Source organism: Staurois parvus, unplaced genomic scaffold, assembly GCF_062004578.1.
Source record: "Staurois parvus isolate SC_StPar_1 unplaced genomic scaffold, SC_StPar_1.0 ptg000283l, whole genome shotgun sequence".
Lineage (NCBI taxonomy): Eukaryota > Metazoa > Chordata > Amphibia > Anura > Ranidae > Staurois > Staurois parvus.
In genome coordinates, this window is record NW_028318079.1 from 7,751,860 (window position 1) to 7,768,311 (window position 16,452).

The 16,452-nt window shown below is 50.1% G+C and overlaps 1 protein-coding gene across 1 annotated transcript in view; it reads right to left on the reverse strand.

Moving 5' to 3' along the window:
- Positions 1 to 6,022, reverse strand: part of LOC149458589 (tubulin tyrosine ligase 3-like) — a 41,736-nt gene extending 35,714 nt beyond the window's left edge. Inside the window, exon 1 of the mRNA XM_089682007.1 lies at positions 5,966 to 6,022. Coding sequence (XP_089538133.1) covers positions 5,966 to 6,022 — 57 coding nt within the window. The remainder of the gene's footprint in view (positions 1 to 5,965) is intronic.
- Between the last annotated feature and the right edge of the window lie 10,430 nt (positions 6,023 to 16,452).

Consider the following 16,452-nt stretch of genomic DNA (forward strand, 5'->3'; position numbering starts at 1 on the left):
ATGTGGATCAGGAAAATACTGCATTATGGCCACTAGATGGGGTTGATAATTAGAGATGAGCGAATTATTCAAAAATTCGATTCGGCTGATTCGGCGAATTCGCAGAATAAATTCGATTCGAGTCGAATATATTCGCTGCGAATTTAACTTATAAAAAGGGTGTTTCTAGGCTTCAGAGAGCCTTTATATTAGTGCAGAACACTGTACCTTTAATTTAAATGCCCTTGGAGTCTGCTGGGGAAGAGAAATAATACTGTCAGTCAGTATGACATGCAGATGAGTGCCGTCGATCTTAGAATCACCGCACACTTCACTCATTTGGGCAGTCACGGGGCCAAAACCAGAGTGTGGAGCCACAGTGTGGCGGTGGAGGCAGCAGCAATGGGAGGCCATACAGCACCCTATGAAAAAATGGAACCCACCAGCAGTGTGAGGAGACCTGAAAGTGGCACATGGCAGAGTGTGGCGATGGAGACAGCAGCAATGGGAGGCCGTACAGGGACCCATGACACACTCTGGACCTGGCAGCAGCATGAGGAGGCGGTACAGGGGCCCATGACAGATTACGGGCCTGGCAGCAGCATGAGGAGTCGGTACGGGGGCCCATGGCAGATTACGGGCCTGGCAGCAGCAATGGGAGGGCCGTAATCTGCCAGCACCCTATGACAAAATGGAACCCACCAGCAGTGTGAGGAGACCTGAAAGTGGCACATGGCAGAGTGTGGCGATGGAGACAGCAGCAATGGGAGGCCGTACAGGGACCCATGACACACTCTGGACCTGGCAGCAGCATGAGGAGGCGGTACAGGGGCCCATGACAGATTACGGGCCTGGCAGCAGCATGAGGAGTCGGTACGGGGGCCCATGGCAGATTACGGGCCTGGCAGCAGCAATGGGAGGCCATACAGCACCCTATGACAAAATGGAACCCACCAGCAGTGTGAGGAGACCTGAAAGTGGCACATGGCAGAGTGTGGCGATGGAGACAGCAGCAATGAGAGGCCGTACAGGGACCCATGACACACTCTGGACCTGGCAGCAGCATGAGGAGGCGGTACAGGGGCCCCCTGGCCACGCTTGACTTTCTGGCCACATAGTCGACATACGGCTACGTTTACTTCCTCGGGCGGCTTGACGAAAAATTGCCACACCGCCGAGTAGGAAACTTTGCCTCCGCTACTCCTCACTGGCTGACTGCTACTTCCTCCGTGCACACCGGCACCACTACTGGCCGTGGTGGTAGGCTGCAGTGGAGCTGGTGCTCTACTCCGTGGCCGTTTGCCTCCACTGACACTGCTGCGACCCTGCTGCCTCCTGGGCAACCCACCGACTGTTTTGCTCGCTGCCAAGCTGGCACCCTCTTCTCCTGATGATGCGGAAGCAATAGCTTGATGACGACGAGGCTGCCAAGTGCGATCAGCCTCATCATCATCAATTAGGGTCTCCGCCTCACTACTAGCCCCCTCGGCTGCGTGTGGGTCAGGAGACAGACCTGTCCCTAGACCGGCTACCGAGCCACTCTCCTCGCCAGTACTTCTTCGCCTGGCTGCTGAAGAGGCGGATGTCTCCCCCCGTTCCTGACCGCCCTCTGTTAGCTCTTCCTCACTGTACAGTGGGGCTGAGCCCACAGCATGCGATACTTCGCTTGGTGAGGGAACACCTAAGGACAGGGGCAGGTAGAGGACACGTGATTTCAGTGGGCTTGCTCCCGGGCCATGCCAACTAACGGTTGTGTCTGACGTACCCACCGACCGTTGGCTGTAGGTGTCAGAGGTGACCTGGGAAGAGGAAGACGACCGAGCCAACCAATCGATGACGGCAGGGTTGTCGGTGGAGACACGACCGCTGGATGACACCGGGAGCACTGGCCTCTGGCTGCGACTAGAGCTGCCTCGACCCCTTCCTCTGCTGCCACGTCTGCTCGCTCCTAAAACATTGCCTCCTCTGCCACTCCTCTGCGTGTTGTCTGACATACTCTTTAATTCAACGATTCTGTGTCCCTGAGTAACGATTCTGTGTCCCTGAGTAACGATTCTGTGTCCCTCAGTAACGATTCTGTCTCCCTCAGTAACAATTCTGTGTCCCTGAGTAACAATTCTGTGTCCCTGAGTAACGATTCTGTGTCCCTGAGTATTGATTCTGTGTCCCTCAGTAACAATTCTGTGTTCCTGAGTAACAATTCTGTGTCCCTGAGTAACAATTCTGTGTCCCTGAGTAACGATTCTGTGTCCCTCAGTAACGATTCTGTGTCCCTGAGTATCAATTCTGTGTCCCTGAGTAACAATTCTGGGTCTGTCCCTGAGTAACAATTCTGTGTCCCTGAGTAACAATTCTGTGTCCCTGAGTAACAATTCTGTGTCCCTCAGTAACGATTCTGTGTCCCTCAGTAACGATTCTGTGTCCCTGAGTAACAATTCTGTGTCCCTGAGTAACAATTCTGTGTCCCTCAGTAACGATTCTGTGTCCCTCAGTAACGATTCTGTGTTCCTGAGTAACAATTCTGTGTCCCTGAGGAACAATTCTGTGTCCCTGAGTAACAATTCTGTGTACCTGAGTAACGATTCTGTGTCCCTCAGTAATGATTCTGTGTCCCTGAGTAACGATTCTGTGTCCCTGAGTAACAATTCTGTGTCCCTGAGTAACAATTCTGTGTCCCTGAGTAACAATTCTGTGTCTGTCCCTGAGTAACAATTCTGTGTCCCTGAGTAACAATTCTGTGTCCCTGAGTAACGATTCTGTGTCCCTCAGTAACGATTCTGTGTCCCTGAGTAACAATTCTGTGTCCCTGAGTAACAATTCTGTGTCTGTCCCTGAGTAACAATTCTGTGTCCCTGAGTAACAATTCTGTGTCCCTGAGTAACAATTCTGTGTCCCTGAGTAACGATTCTGTGTCCCTCAGTAACGATTCTGTGTCCCTGAGTAACAATTCTGTGTCCCTGAGTAACAATTCTGTGTCCCTCAGTAACGATTCTGTGTCCCTCAGTAACGATTCTGTGTCCCTCAGTAACGATTCTGTGTCCCTGAGTAACAATTCTGTGTCCCTGAGTAACAATTCTGTGTCCCTGAGTAACGATTCTGTGTCCCTGAGTAACGATTCTGTATCCCTCAGTAACGATTCTGTGTCCCTGAGTAACAATTCTGTGTCCCTGAGTAACAATTCTGTGTCCCTGAGTAACGATTCTGTGTCCCTCAGTAACGATTCTGTGTCCCTGAGTAACAATTCTGTGTCCCTGAGTAACAATTCTGTGTCTGTCCCTGAGTAACAATTCTGTGTCCCTGAGTAACAATTCTGTGTCTCTGAGTAACAATTCTGTGTCCCTCAGTAACGATTCTGTGTCCCTCAGTAACGATTCTGTGTCCCTGAGTAACGATTCTGTGTCCCTGAGTAACAATTCTGTGTCTGTCCCTGAGTAACAATTCTGTGTCCCTGAGTAACAATTCTGTGTCCCTGAGTATCAATTCTGTGTCCCTCAGTAACGATTCTGTGTCCCTCAGTAATGATTCTGTGTCCCTGAGTAACGATTCTGTGTCCCTGAGTAACGATTCTGTGTCCCTCAGTAACGATTCTGTGTCCCTCAGTAACGATTCTGTGTCCCTGAGTAACGATTCTGTGTCCCTGAGGAACGATTCTGTGTCCCTGAGTAACGATTCTGTGTCCCTGAGTAACAATTCTGTGTCCCTGAGTAACAATTCTGTGTCCCTGAGTAACAATTCTGTGTCTGTCCCTGAGTAACAATTCTGTGTCCCTGAGTAACGATTCTGTGTCCCTCAGTAACGATTCTGTGTCCCTGAGTAACAATTCTGTGTCCCTGAGTAACAATTCTGTGTCTGTCCCTGAGTAACAATTCTGTGTCCCTGAGTAACAATTCTGTGTCTCTGAGTAACAATTCTGTGTCCCTCAGTAACGATTCTGTGTCCCTCAGTAACAATTCTGTGTCCCTGAGTAACAATTCTGTGTCCCTGAGTAACAATTCTGTGTCCCTGAGTAACGATTCTGTGTCCCTCAGTAACAATTCTGTGTCCCTGAATAACAATTCTGTGTCCCTCAGTAACAATTCTGTGTCCCTCAGTAACGATTCTGTGTCCCTGAGTAACGATTCTGTGTCCCTGAGCAACAATTCTGTGTCCCTGAGTAACAATTCTGTGTCTGTCCCTGAGTAACAATTCTGTGTCCCTGAGTAACAATTCTGTGTCCCTGAGTAACAATTCTGTGTCCCTCAGTAACGATTCTGTGTCCCTGAGTAACAATTCTGTGTCCCTGAGTAACAATTCTGTGTCCCAATTCTGTGTCCCTGAGTAACAATTCTGTGTCCCTGAGTAACAATTCTGTGTCCCTCAGTAACCATTCTGTGTCCCTGAGTAACGATTCTGTGTCCCTGAGTAACAATTCTGTGTCCCTGAGTAACAATTCTGTGTCTGTCCCTGAGTAACAATTCTGTGTCCCTGAGTAACAATTCTGTGTCCCTGAGTAACGATTCTGTGTCCCTCAGTAACAATTCTGTGTCCCTGAGTAACAATTCTGTGTCCCTGAGTAACAATTCTGTTTCTGTCCCTGAGTAACAATTCTGTGTCCCTGAGTAACAATTCTGTGTCCCTGAGTAACAATTCTGTGTCCCTCAGTAACGATTCTGTGTCCCTCAGTAACAATTCTGTGTCCCTGAGTAACAATTCTGTGTCTGTCCCTGAGTAACAATTCTGTGTCCCTGAGTAACAATTCTGTGTCCCTGAGTAACGATTCTGTGTCCCTCAGTAACGATTCTGTGTCCTTGAGTAACAATTCTGTGTCCCTGAGTAACGATTCTGTGTCCCTGAGTAACGATTCTGTGTCCCTGAGTAACGATTCTGTGTCCCTGAGTAACAATTCTGTGTCCCTCAGTAACAATTCTGTGTCCCTGAGTAACAATTCTGTGTCCCTGAGTAACAATTCTGTGTCCCTGAGTAACGATTCTGTGTCCCTCAGTAACAATTCTGTGTCCCTGAGTAACAATTCTGTGTCCCTGAGTAACAATTCTGTGTCTTTCCCTGAGTAACAATTCTGTGTCCCTGAGTAAAAATTCTGTGTCCTTGAGTAACAATTCTGTGTCCCTCAGTAACAATTCTGTGTCTGTCCCTGAGTAACAATTCTGTGTCCCTGAGTAACAATTCTGTGTCCCTGAGTAACGATTCTGTGTCCCTAAGTAACGATTCTGTGTCCCTAAGTAACGATTCTGTGGCCCTAAAGTCTCTCTGGCCCTAACTCTGTCCCTAATACAGACAGGTCTGTCTCTCTTGAATGACCGGAGGCTAATGGAGAATTGTAAGATGGCCGCAATTTATAGCTCCACCATTACACAGTGCTGACTGGCTGGCTGCTGATTGGCTAATGCGATCACGTCATGAATGAATGCATTATGGGTCAGCGCGCCTTGTCTGCGCGCCTTCCCAGAGATCCCCGCCCCGTCGCCACACATGTCGCCGCCATTTTTGGGAAAATTTGATTCGTGCATCCGAAGTTTGCTAATTTTCAGATTCGGCGCGAATCGAATTTTTCCTGAACTTCGAAACGAATTCCACTTCGCCAAGTTCGATTCGCTCATCTCTATTGATAATCATAGGAAATAAACACTTAGCTCCATCTAGTTGCCATAATGCAGTATATTCCGTCAATCTATTCTGTATGAAGAGTAACTCAACCTGGAGAAAAAATAGCCTAATTACATGAATTTTTGCCCCAATTTGCACAGAAGGAATGTACATGCTCTTTCACACGAAGAAGAGATCTACATTTTTTTTTTTATAACACACCCCATAGCCTTTGCTTGGAATATATTTAACTGATTTACAATGACAGTTCATTTGGGCTCCCAGCTTGGCCCTTGTGTCACGTCTCATATATATTAAACCCTAAAGATTTAATTACTTCATTAACGGGGGATGAATAATTATCGTGCCGCACTTTAGAGTATGCTGAACTAGTTTTACTGACCTTAATTGCTTTCTCCACTAGGAGCTTGGCTAGCTTCAGTCTCTCTGGGTTGATCATGGTAGAATTCATTGTTTTTCTTATCCGTCCTTCGGCTGCCATAGCATGTGTACATAAAGATTAGATTGCGATGTTAATAGAGGCGGTTACGCCTGCCCTGTCTGCATGATATTATTGTATCTATACCCAAGAACATTTTATATCCATCTCAGCACACCAGTTCTTGGTGGCGGCTGCGTTAGTTCTCTTTTCTTTCTGGCTTTTTCTTTATTTTCACCTAACGATCCTGCCAGAAACACACTTCCTGAGTGACAACGCTCACTCATTGTACTGTATAGAGGAGCAGTGTTGTCACCCTAGGCTGATCCCCTGATTTGGACTATAAACATCTACTCCTCTACCAGAGGCGTCCCTAGGGTTGGTGTCACCCGGTGCAGTAACACATGGTGTCCCCCCTCCAGAGAGGAGTGGTGCCGGTGTAGCGGTAAAATGAGTATCCCTTGAAGATATGTAACCCCTGAAACAACTGCACATGTGGCGGTTTCAGGCCGAAGAAGCCGATCTCTTACTTTAGCACAGAGCCAGCGATCGGCTTCTTTGGCCTGAAACTGACACATGTGCAATTGCTTCAGAGGATACTTATTTTACCGCTACACCGGGGCGGGGGCAGCTGTCACTATGCCGGCATCCTGCTCCTGCACCCCCTGTGATTGTGGCACCCAGTGCGGCCCGCACTCCACGCACCCCTATAGGGACGCCACTGCCCTCTATATGTCTCTTACATATGGAGGAGGGAGCTGGGTAATTTACAGAAGATAGCTTGGAAAGCTGATAACCTTGATGAGATCAGTGCACAAGGAGATACTAGATTTCTGGCAGGATCAACAGGAATTTTTCTATAGTTGTAGAAAATGTACTTAGCCTGAAAAAATAGTGTATCTAAGGACTGCAATACATTACATTTTTATTCTTGAGTTTAGCTATACTTGAAGACTAACGTTTCTGATTCTTTCAAGATAAGATCCACACACAAAAATGTACATTTCTCCTGGCACAATCCCTTTTAGTAGAATTGCAGTGATAGAAGGTGTTAAAGTGTCTGCATACCAATTTTTTAGCACTTGCATATGATCATAAAGATAAGGGCTGTAATTATTAGAAAAATAAAAAGTTGGATGAATGTGACAAGAATTCATCCAGCCTTTCTCCAGCCTGGACCTGCTGAGCGACGTCAGCCGACAGCGAGCTTCAGCCCGCTGTCACCTGAAAACGGGTCACAGAAGTGAAGAATGAACTGCACTCCTGTGATCCACAGGAAAAGTACAGCCAGAAGAGCTTTGGCTGTACTTCTCCTTTAATACAGTGATTTTTTTTATGATTGTCAGCTCCATCTAGTGGCTTTAATGTGGTATTTTTCCTGAAATACTTCAATCAAAAACAATACCTTATTATGGCCACTAGATGAAGCTGATGATCACAGAAAATCAATGTATTAAATATAATATGGTCAGAACTAGTCAAAGATGGGCAAATGCTTGTCACACTGGTCCAACAAATATTTTTTAGAAATAGTCCTCTATTTGTCAAATGTTGTTTATATATATAAATATATACAGTTGTGCTCAAAAGTTTGCATCCCCTGGCAGAAATTGTGAAATTTTGGTATTGATATTGAAAATATGACTGATCATTGCATAAAATGCTCTTTTATTGAAGGATGATATGCATTATTATGAGTCATAGCTAGCGTGACATCACTGCAGGACTCTCTCTTCCTTTGCCTGGGGTTCCATTCTGACAGTGAGGATCCCTGGAGGAGCAGCTGTCAATCATGCTGTCCTGCAAGCTGATGAAGAATGTCACCTGTGGTGGCTAAAAGGGGAAACGTTTGGGAGTGCACAGCTTCATCCCCAGCGGAAACTGGAGCATGAGCAGAAAAAGTGGTACACAGAGCATTGGCTGGAATAGGGTTGTCACTCTCAATAAGGAAATACAGAGCTGGGTGGATGGTGGACCATCCAAGCATTGCCTTCAGTCTATATTTAATTTTCCAGTACTGGTTAGGGGATTAAATAGGGAATGTGATTAGTAGCTGTGAGAAGATGCTGTGAGCAGATGTTCATCGTGCATACCCATTGGGCCCCATACATTAAGGTCGCTGAGAGATGAACAGTTCTGGTTTTCCATAGCAACTAACCTTTGCTGGAAACTTAAGAATAGAGAGCCTGACTGGTTCGTAAAGCCTAACTGCATGAACTATTTTTCCTCCTTAAACTATTATGCATGAGGCCCTCCCATACGCATCAATAGCGAGTCTTTGATTGTTTTCCTACCATCCTGCTTGTGCTTTTCCACAGCAGACCGAGGATTCTTTTTGAGGTTCCCAGTAGGAGATGGTGCTCGATGGCCTTCATGTTGACTTTGAAGATTCAAGGAGGTGCCTGGAAAGTATATAATATTTTTTTAAATGTGCCCCAGCTGCTCATTCAGTGTTCATTTTTTTAAACAAGAGCACAAATATCATGGCCAAGTCATATAACCAGCAGTGACATTCAGAAAGTCTACTCTACAACTTCTAGATTGGGAGGAACCTATATTCAGAAATGATGAACCAACCTATTTTATATAACATGGCCACACCAGGTTTCTGTAGATGACTTGATGCAGTAGTGGCTATAGATAGGACGGGTGTCTTCTTGAGTAAAAAATCCAGTGAGATTCCTGCCCGCCCCTGATGGTACTGTGACCCACAACTATACTCACCCAACCTGTCCATCAAGTGGAGCTTATATGGTTTTTCTACTACCTTTTGGCCAACTGGCTAAGAGATGTTCCAAGGAGGTAAAACTAAAATCTTCTGATTAAAAGTTACTTTTTTTCACTTTTGATGTGTACCTATGGATGGCCAAGGTGCAGTGGGCAGAGGACTGGAGACAGAACCAAGATAAACAAAAATGGCAGCCACCTGAATTTATAACTAGCTTTTTTAAGTAAGATCCACATAAAAGAACTTTGCTATGCAAAGGCTTTTTATGTGCACCATACTTTAAAAGCATGTTATATGTATGTTCGGGTGATTGCCATTTTTATTTAGTTAAATTGGTTAAATTGAAGCAGGGACACGTTGGACGCCTTCAGCTGTCATTGTGCTTTGCTGGACTTCTTGTGTGTCCCTGCACCTTTAGGAAGGAATGAGACGCCTCAAGGTATACCTGCCCCTAATGTACAGTACACAATGCTATACAAGCTCCAACATGGAGACTCTCACAGATTAGAACAGCCTTTTACAACCTTTATAGACCAGAGGAACCCCTAAAAAAGTGTGGAGATCTCAAAGGAACCTTACTAAAACCAGTTAATCAGGAGGCAAAGGTTCCTTACGTTGGTGGTCAGTAGGAATGATGATAAAAAAGAAAATTGGAAATAAAAGTAGCAATAATGCTAAAAAAAAAGATAACTGATGTCACCCTGCTGACTCTGCCAAGTGTTGTTGGTCCTAGAACAATACAGGCACCATTAAAAGGAAGGTCAACCAGCCACGGCTCAAGGAACCCCTAGCAACTCCTGGAGAACCCTTGGGTTCCATGGAACCCTGGTTGAGAATGGCTGGACTAGAATTAGCACTGTACTATACAGGGGGGCACAGATTTGGATAAATAGAGACTACTAATATTTGAGACTATAAAAAACTTGGGAAGATAAAGTTTCCTAGTTGTTGGTGTTGTTGATGAAGTGTCAGGAATGGACTGGCCAGCAATAGTGGGACTCACCTGCCTTATGAGCTGCAGTACCAGGGCTGGCCAGCGGGTGCTCCCAGCAATCAGAGACTCAACCTTGCAGCCAGTCAAACACCTGGAACTAATTATACTGGTGTATTTAAGGGACATTCAGACCTGCAGACTCTGCCTTGGTGGTGTGTTTCTCCTGGGCCCTGTTTCCTGTTCCTGTTCCTGTCTGATTCTCTGCTGACCCTGCTCTGATCCCTGGCTTGTCTGACCATTCTCCTGCTCCTGATCCCTGGCTTGTCTGACCATTCTCCTCTGCCTGACCCTCTGTACCACGCTGCCCGCTACCTGCTGAACCTGGCTTGTGACCCCGACCATTCTCCGCTTGCTCCCCCTGTACCTACCTGCCCGATTGATATTGACCCGGCCTGCCTGACGACGCTTGCATTGTATGTACTGTTATCTGTGGGTGGTTGGTTTGGTTTGTTTGCACTGTGTTATGTTTTAGTATTGCACTGCGTTTATGTTTGTATTGTTAGTGTTAATAAATTACATTGTTTATAACATATCTGAAGTCTGCGTTTCCCTGCGTCAGTCACACACCTCTGGTCACACCCGGGAGCCCTGACATTACACCAAGGCCAATCCTGACCAGAAGTGGCTGCACAGGGAAGCCATCTTGGCTTGTTGATGGGAAGGATGGATCTTGATGAGGTTGTGTATTTATATCTGCTAGTGTTTGATGACAGAGAGTATGCTTATCAAACTCTGAAGGAGTATCCCCGGGATGAACTGCTAGAATGTATACGGCTCGCTCATGTTCTAGTAGATCAGGGCACAGAGTTCTCTGAGGTGCAGCCATTGATTCAGGTTTGTGCGGAGTTGGTTTCATCTGGTACCCCCGAATGCAGGGATGAATTTTTGCCGCCATTTAGTGCTGACCAGGTAGAGTCCCTGGTGTGGTTATTAGAGGATGATGTGGATTGCTTCTTGGAGCATTATGCTGCATGTTCACCACAGACACTAAGAGATTGTATAAACGCAGTGCAGTCATTGGTCAGACAGGCTTTGTGTAAGCTGAGCTTTGTTCAACCCATACTGCAGACATGGACAGATTTGTTGCACCCAGCCTCAGTCAGCTTACAAAAACCCAGTCCTGCTTCTAATCTATTTCCTCAAAGCTCTATTCCTGCATTCCCAACAGCTCCTCCTGCCCTGCTATCTACCGCATGTCAGTACCCTGTTCCCGCTCGCTGCACCTATCCTGCCTTTAACCCTGTAAAAAAGCCCTTTGTAGCAACTGCTCCCTACTCTGTTCCATCCTCCAGCTCTTCTCTGTCTCCAGCTGCTCCATTTGTTTGCAGACCTGCGTTTACTTGCAGTGCTCCAGTAGTTAAAACCAGAAAAAAGCGAAAATTCTTTACAACCAGTACCATCCTGCCAGTATCCAAACCGGTGAGCCTGCCGTCTGAGAACCTGCCTTCCGTGGTTCAGCCTGATGCCTCTCTTCAGCCTGATGCCTCTCTTCAGCCTGAAGCCTCTACTCAGCCTGAAGCCTCTACTCAGCCTGAAGCCTCTACTCAGCCGGAAGCCTCTACTCAGCCGGATGCCTCTACTCAGCCGGATGCCTCTACCCAGCATAATGAACTGATCCAGCCTGATGATCCTATTAGGCCAGTTGACTCGATGCCCGCTGTTGATCCAGATGATCCGGTACCTGATCCGGTGCCCGCTGTCGTGCCAATTGACTCAGAGCCCGCTGTCGTACCTGGTGACTCGGTGCCCACTGCCTTGCCAGATGACGCGGTGCCCGCTGGCGAGCCAAATGACCTGATGCCTGGTGACCCAGTGCCCGCTGTCATACCTGGTGACCCGATGCCCGCTGTCGAGCCAGACGATCCAATGCCTGGTGACCCGGTGCCCATTGCCTTGCCAGATGACGCGGTGCCCGCTGGCAAGCCAAATGGCCTGGTGACCCAGTGCCCGCTGTCATACCTGGTGACCCGATGCCCGCTGTCGAGCCAGACGATCCAATGCCTGGTGACCCGGTGCCCACTGCCTTGCCAGATGACGCGGTGCCCGCTGGCAAGCCAAATGGCCTGGTGACCCAGTGCCCGCTGTCATACCTGGTGACCCGATGCCCGCTGTCGAGCCAGCCAATCCGGTACCTGATGACCCGGTGCCCGCTGTCGTGCCAATTGAGTCAGAGCCCACTGTCGTGCCTGGTGACTTGGTGCCCACTGTCTTGCCAGATGACGCGGTGCCCGCGGTTGAACCAAATGACCTGATGCCTGGTGACCCGATGCCCGCAGTCTTGCCAGACGACTCGGTGCCCGCAGTCTTGCCAGATGACTCGGTGCCCGCAGTCTTGCCAGACGACTCGGTGCCCACAGTCTTGCCAGATGACTCGGTGCCCGCAGTCTTGCCAGACGCCTCGGTGCCCACAGTCTTGCCAGATGACTCGAAGCCCGCTGTTCCGCCAGTTGACTCGGTGCCCGCAGTCTTGCCAGACGACTCGGTGCCCGCAGTCTTGCCAGACGACTCGGTGCCCGCAGTCTTGCCAGACGACTCGGTGCCCACAGTCTTGCCAGACGACTCGAAGCCCGCTGTTCCGCCAGTTGACTCAATGCCCGCTGTTCCGCCAGTTGACTCGGTGCCCGCAGTCTTGCCAGACGACTAGGTGCCCGCAGTCTTGCCAGTTGAGTCAGAGCCCACTGTCGTGCCTGGTGACTTGGTGCCCACTGTCTTGCCAGATGACGCGGTGCCCGCGGTTGAGCCAAATGACCTGATGCCTGGTGACCCGATGCCCGCAGTCTTGCCAGACGACTCGGTGCCCGCAGTCTTGCCAGATGACTCGGTGCCCGCAGTCTTGCCAGACGACTCGGTGCCCACAGTCTTGCCAGACGACTCGGTGCCCACAGTCTTGCCAGACGACTCGAAGCCCGCTGTTCCGCCAGTTGACTCGGTGCCCGCAGTCTTGCCAGACGACTCGGTGCCCGCAGTCTTGCCAGACGACTCAATGCCCGCAGTCTTGCCAGACGACTCGGTGCCCACAGTCTTGCCAGACGACTCGAAGCCCGCTGTTCCGCCAGTTGACTCAATGCCCGCTGTTCCGCCAGTTGACTCGGTGCCCGCAGTCTTGCCAGACGACTCGGTGCCCGCAGTCTTGCCAGTTGACTCGGAGCCCACTGTTGTGCCTGGTGACTCGGTGCCCGCCGCTCCGCCTGGGGGCCCGAGACCTGTCGCTCCGCCTGGGGGTCCGGCGCCCGCCACTCCGCCTGGGGGCCTGAGACCTGTCGCTCCGCCTGGGGGCCCGAGACCTGTCGCTCCGCCTGGGGGCCCGAGACCTGTCACTCCGCCTGGGGGTCCGGCGCCCGCCGCTCCGCCTGGGGGCCCGAGACCTGTCGCTCCACCTTGGGGTCCGGCGCCCGCCGCCCCGCCTGGGGGCCCGAGACCTGTCGCTTCGCCTGGGGGTCCGATGCCTGTCGCCCCGTCTGGGGGCCCGATGCCTGTCGCCCCTCCTGGGGGCCCGGCGCCCGCCGCTCCGCCTGGGGGCCCGATGCCTGTCGCCCCGTCTGGGGGCCTGATGCCTGTCGCCCCATCTGGGGGCCTGATGCCTGTCGCCCCGTCTGGGGGCCCGATGCCTGCCGCCCCTCCTGGGGGCCCGGCGCCCGCCGCTCCACCTGGGGGCCCGATGCCTGTTGCCCCGCCTGGGGGCCCGGTGCCTGCTGCTCCGCCTGGGGGCCCGGTGCCTGTTGCTCCGCCTAGGGGTCCGGTGCCTGTTGCTCCGCCGGGGGGCCCGGTGCCTGTTGCTCCGCCTGGGGGCCCGGGGCCTGCTGCTCCGCCTGGTGGCCGCTGCCTGCTGCTTCGCCTGGTGATCCGATGTGCCTCCGCCCGGAGTCCAGCCCGATGTGCCTCTGCCCGGAGTCCTGCCCGATGTGCCTCTGCCCGGAGTCCTGCCCGATGTGCCTCTGCCCGGAGTCCTGCCCGATGTGCCTCTGCCCGGAGTCCTGCCCGATGTGCCTCTGCCCGGAGTCCAGCCCGATGTGCCTCTGCCCGGAGTCCTGCCCGATGTGCCGCTGCCCGATGTGCCTCTGCCCGAAGTTCTGCCCGATGTGCCTCTGCCCGGTGTGCCGCTGCCCGGAGTCCTGCCCGGTGTGCCGCTGCCCGGAGTCCTGCCCGGTGTGCCAGTCTTTGATATCCCGCCAGTTACCAGACCCAGGCGGTGGAACATTTTGCCCAGCTAGGACTGTTTGGAGCATCCTGAGGCCGCTCCTTGAGGGGGGGGGTACTGTCAGGAATGGACTGGCCAGCAATGGTGGGACTCGCCTGCCTTATGCGCTGCAGTACCAGGGCTGGCCAGCGGGTGCTCCCAGCAATCAGAGACTCAACCTTGCAGCCAGCTAAAACAGCTGAAACTGCTTACACTGGTGTATTTAAGGGATGGCCAGACCTGCAGACTCTGCCTTGGTGTGTGTTTTCCTGGGCCCTGTATCTTGTAAACCTGCGTTCCTGTTCCTGTTCCTGTCTTGTTGCTGACCCTGCTTGATTCTGACCTCTGCTGACTTCTCCTGTTCTGATCCCTGGCTTGTGACCCTGACCAACCCTCTGCCTGACCCTCTGTACCACGCTGCCCGCTACCTGCTGAACCTGGCCTGTGACCCCGACCATTCTCCGCTTGCTCCCCCTGTACCTACCTGCCCGATTGATATTGACCCGGCCTGCCTGACGACGCTTGCATTGTATGTACTGTTATCTGTGGGTGGTTTGGTTTGGTTTGTTTGCTCTGTGTTATGTTTTAGTATTGCACTGCGTTTATGTTTGTATTGTTAGTGTGAATAAATTACATTGTTTATAACATATCTGAAGTCTGCGTTTCCCTGCGTCAGTCACACACCTCTGGTCATACCCGGTAGCCCTGACAAGGGGTTAATAAAGAAGAAAGAGGAACTAGAGAATGTAATGGAGAAAGAAAAAAGAAAAGTCTTTAATAAAATAACATGTGAAAGGTATAGATGGGGAGATAGGCCGGGAAAGTATTTAATGAGAACTTTAAGAAAGAAGAAAAATAGAAATTATATTGAGAAAATAAGAAACCCCAAGGGTGAATTTCTACACTCAACTAAGGATATTGCCAGAATATTTAAAGAGTATTACAATGAGTTGTATAATATTATACCCCAGGATAAGTTTAAGAAAATGGAAATAGTAAATAGGGGGAAAAGAAAGATATACCTAGAGGAAGCAGGTCTACCGAAATTAAGAGAAATACAACTGAACTCTTTAGAGGAAGAAATAACTTCAGAGGAAATAAAAATAGCGTTAAAAAGCATGGCGGGAGGGAAAAGTCCGGGTCCAGACGGATACACAGTTAAATACTATAAAAAATATATAGAGCTTTTAATACCCAAGATGAAGAGTTATATGAACGCCTTGGGGAATGGGATGGAGATGAGGGGAGAATCGTTACAGGCTAATATAGTACTGATTCAGAAGGAAGATAAAGATCCCACGCAATGTGCGAGTTATCGACCAATAGCGCTATTGAATGTAGACACTAAAATATTTGCAAAGGTGTTGGCAAATAGATTAAAAGAACTGATGCCGGAGTGGATACATAGAGATCAAGTGGGGTTTGTTCCAGGAAGAGAGGGTAGAGACAACGCTCTGAGATCACTGCTGCTTACACAAGAGGGCAAGAAAGGGAAAACCCCAATGATATTGATGTCGATAGATGCCGAGAAGGCATTCGACAGAGTAAGTTGGGGTTTTATGATGGACACCCTGGAAGCATTAGGAATGGGAGATAGAATAAGAGGGTGGATTGGAGAGTTAGATAGAGGGCCTACCGCCACCATAATGGAAAATGGAGGAAGATCAGAGTATTTTAAGATGTCAAATGGTACAAGACAGGGATGTCTATTGTCCCCACTGTTATATGTATTATCACTGGAGCCCTTGCTGTCTAGGATTAGGAAGAATATAGATATAAAAGGAATAAAGATAAAAGATAGAGAAAATAAGGTAGCGGCGTATACGGACGATTTGATGTTCTATGTAGGAAATCCCAGAACATCACTTCCAAATTTAATGAAATCATTGAGAGAGTATGGAGAACTGTCGAATCTGAAAATAAACCCGACAAAGACTGAAATTTTAAATATCAACCTTAAAAATGAAGAAAAGGAAAAACTAAAAGAGGAATTCCCTTTCCTTTGGAGAGATAAAGATTTAAAATATCTAGGAATTGGGGGGGGCGTGTCCAAGATGGCGATCGGACCAGTCGCCTGAACTGGAGCTCCGACGGCTCATCTCCTCATCCGCCGGCATCCACCATACATCAGAGGGCGGGAGTGAGTGTGAGACTCACCCGTCCCCGCGACATCCCTGCTGGGCAGCTTCGGGCGCTGTTGGCGCCACTCGGAGGCGGTGACCAGGTGCGGCCTTGTTGCGGCCGGGTGGAGCCGCGGAGTTCACCGGCATCCACCATACATCAGAGGGCGGGAGTGAGTGCGAGACTCACCCGTCCCCGCGACTTCCCTACTGGGCAGCTTCGGGCGCTGTCGGCGCCACTCGGAGGCGGTGACCGGGTGTGGCCTTGTTGCGGCCGGGTGGAGCCGCGGAGTCCTCCGGCTCACATCGGGCCGGTCGGTGGTGACAGAGCACGCGGGGCAGAGGTGGGAAGGGGGAGGACTGGTCACCCCCCCTCCCACTCGTTCAGTGAACGATCCGCCTGTCGTCCCTCCGTTCCAGACGGGACGACAG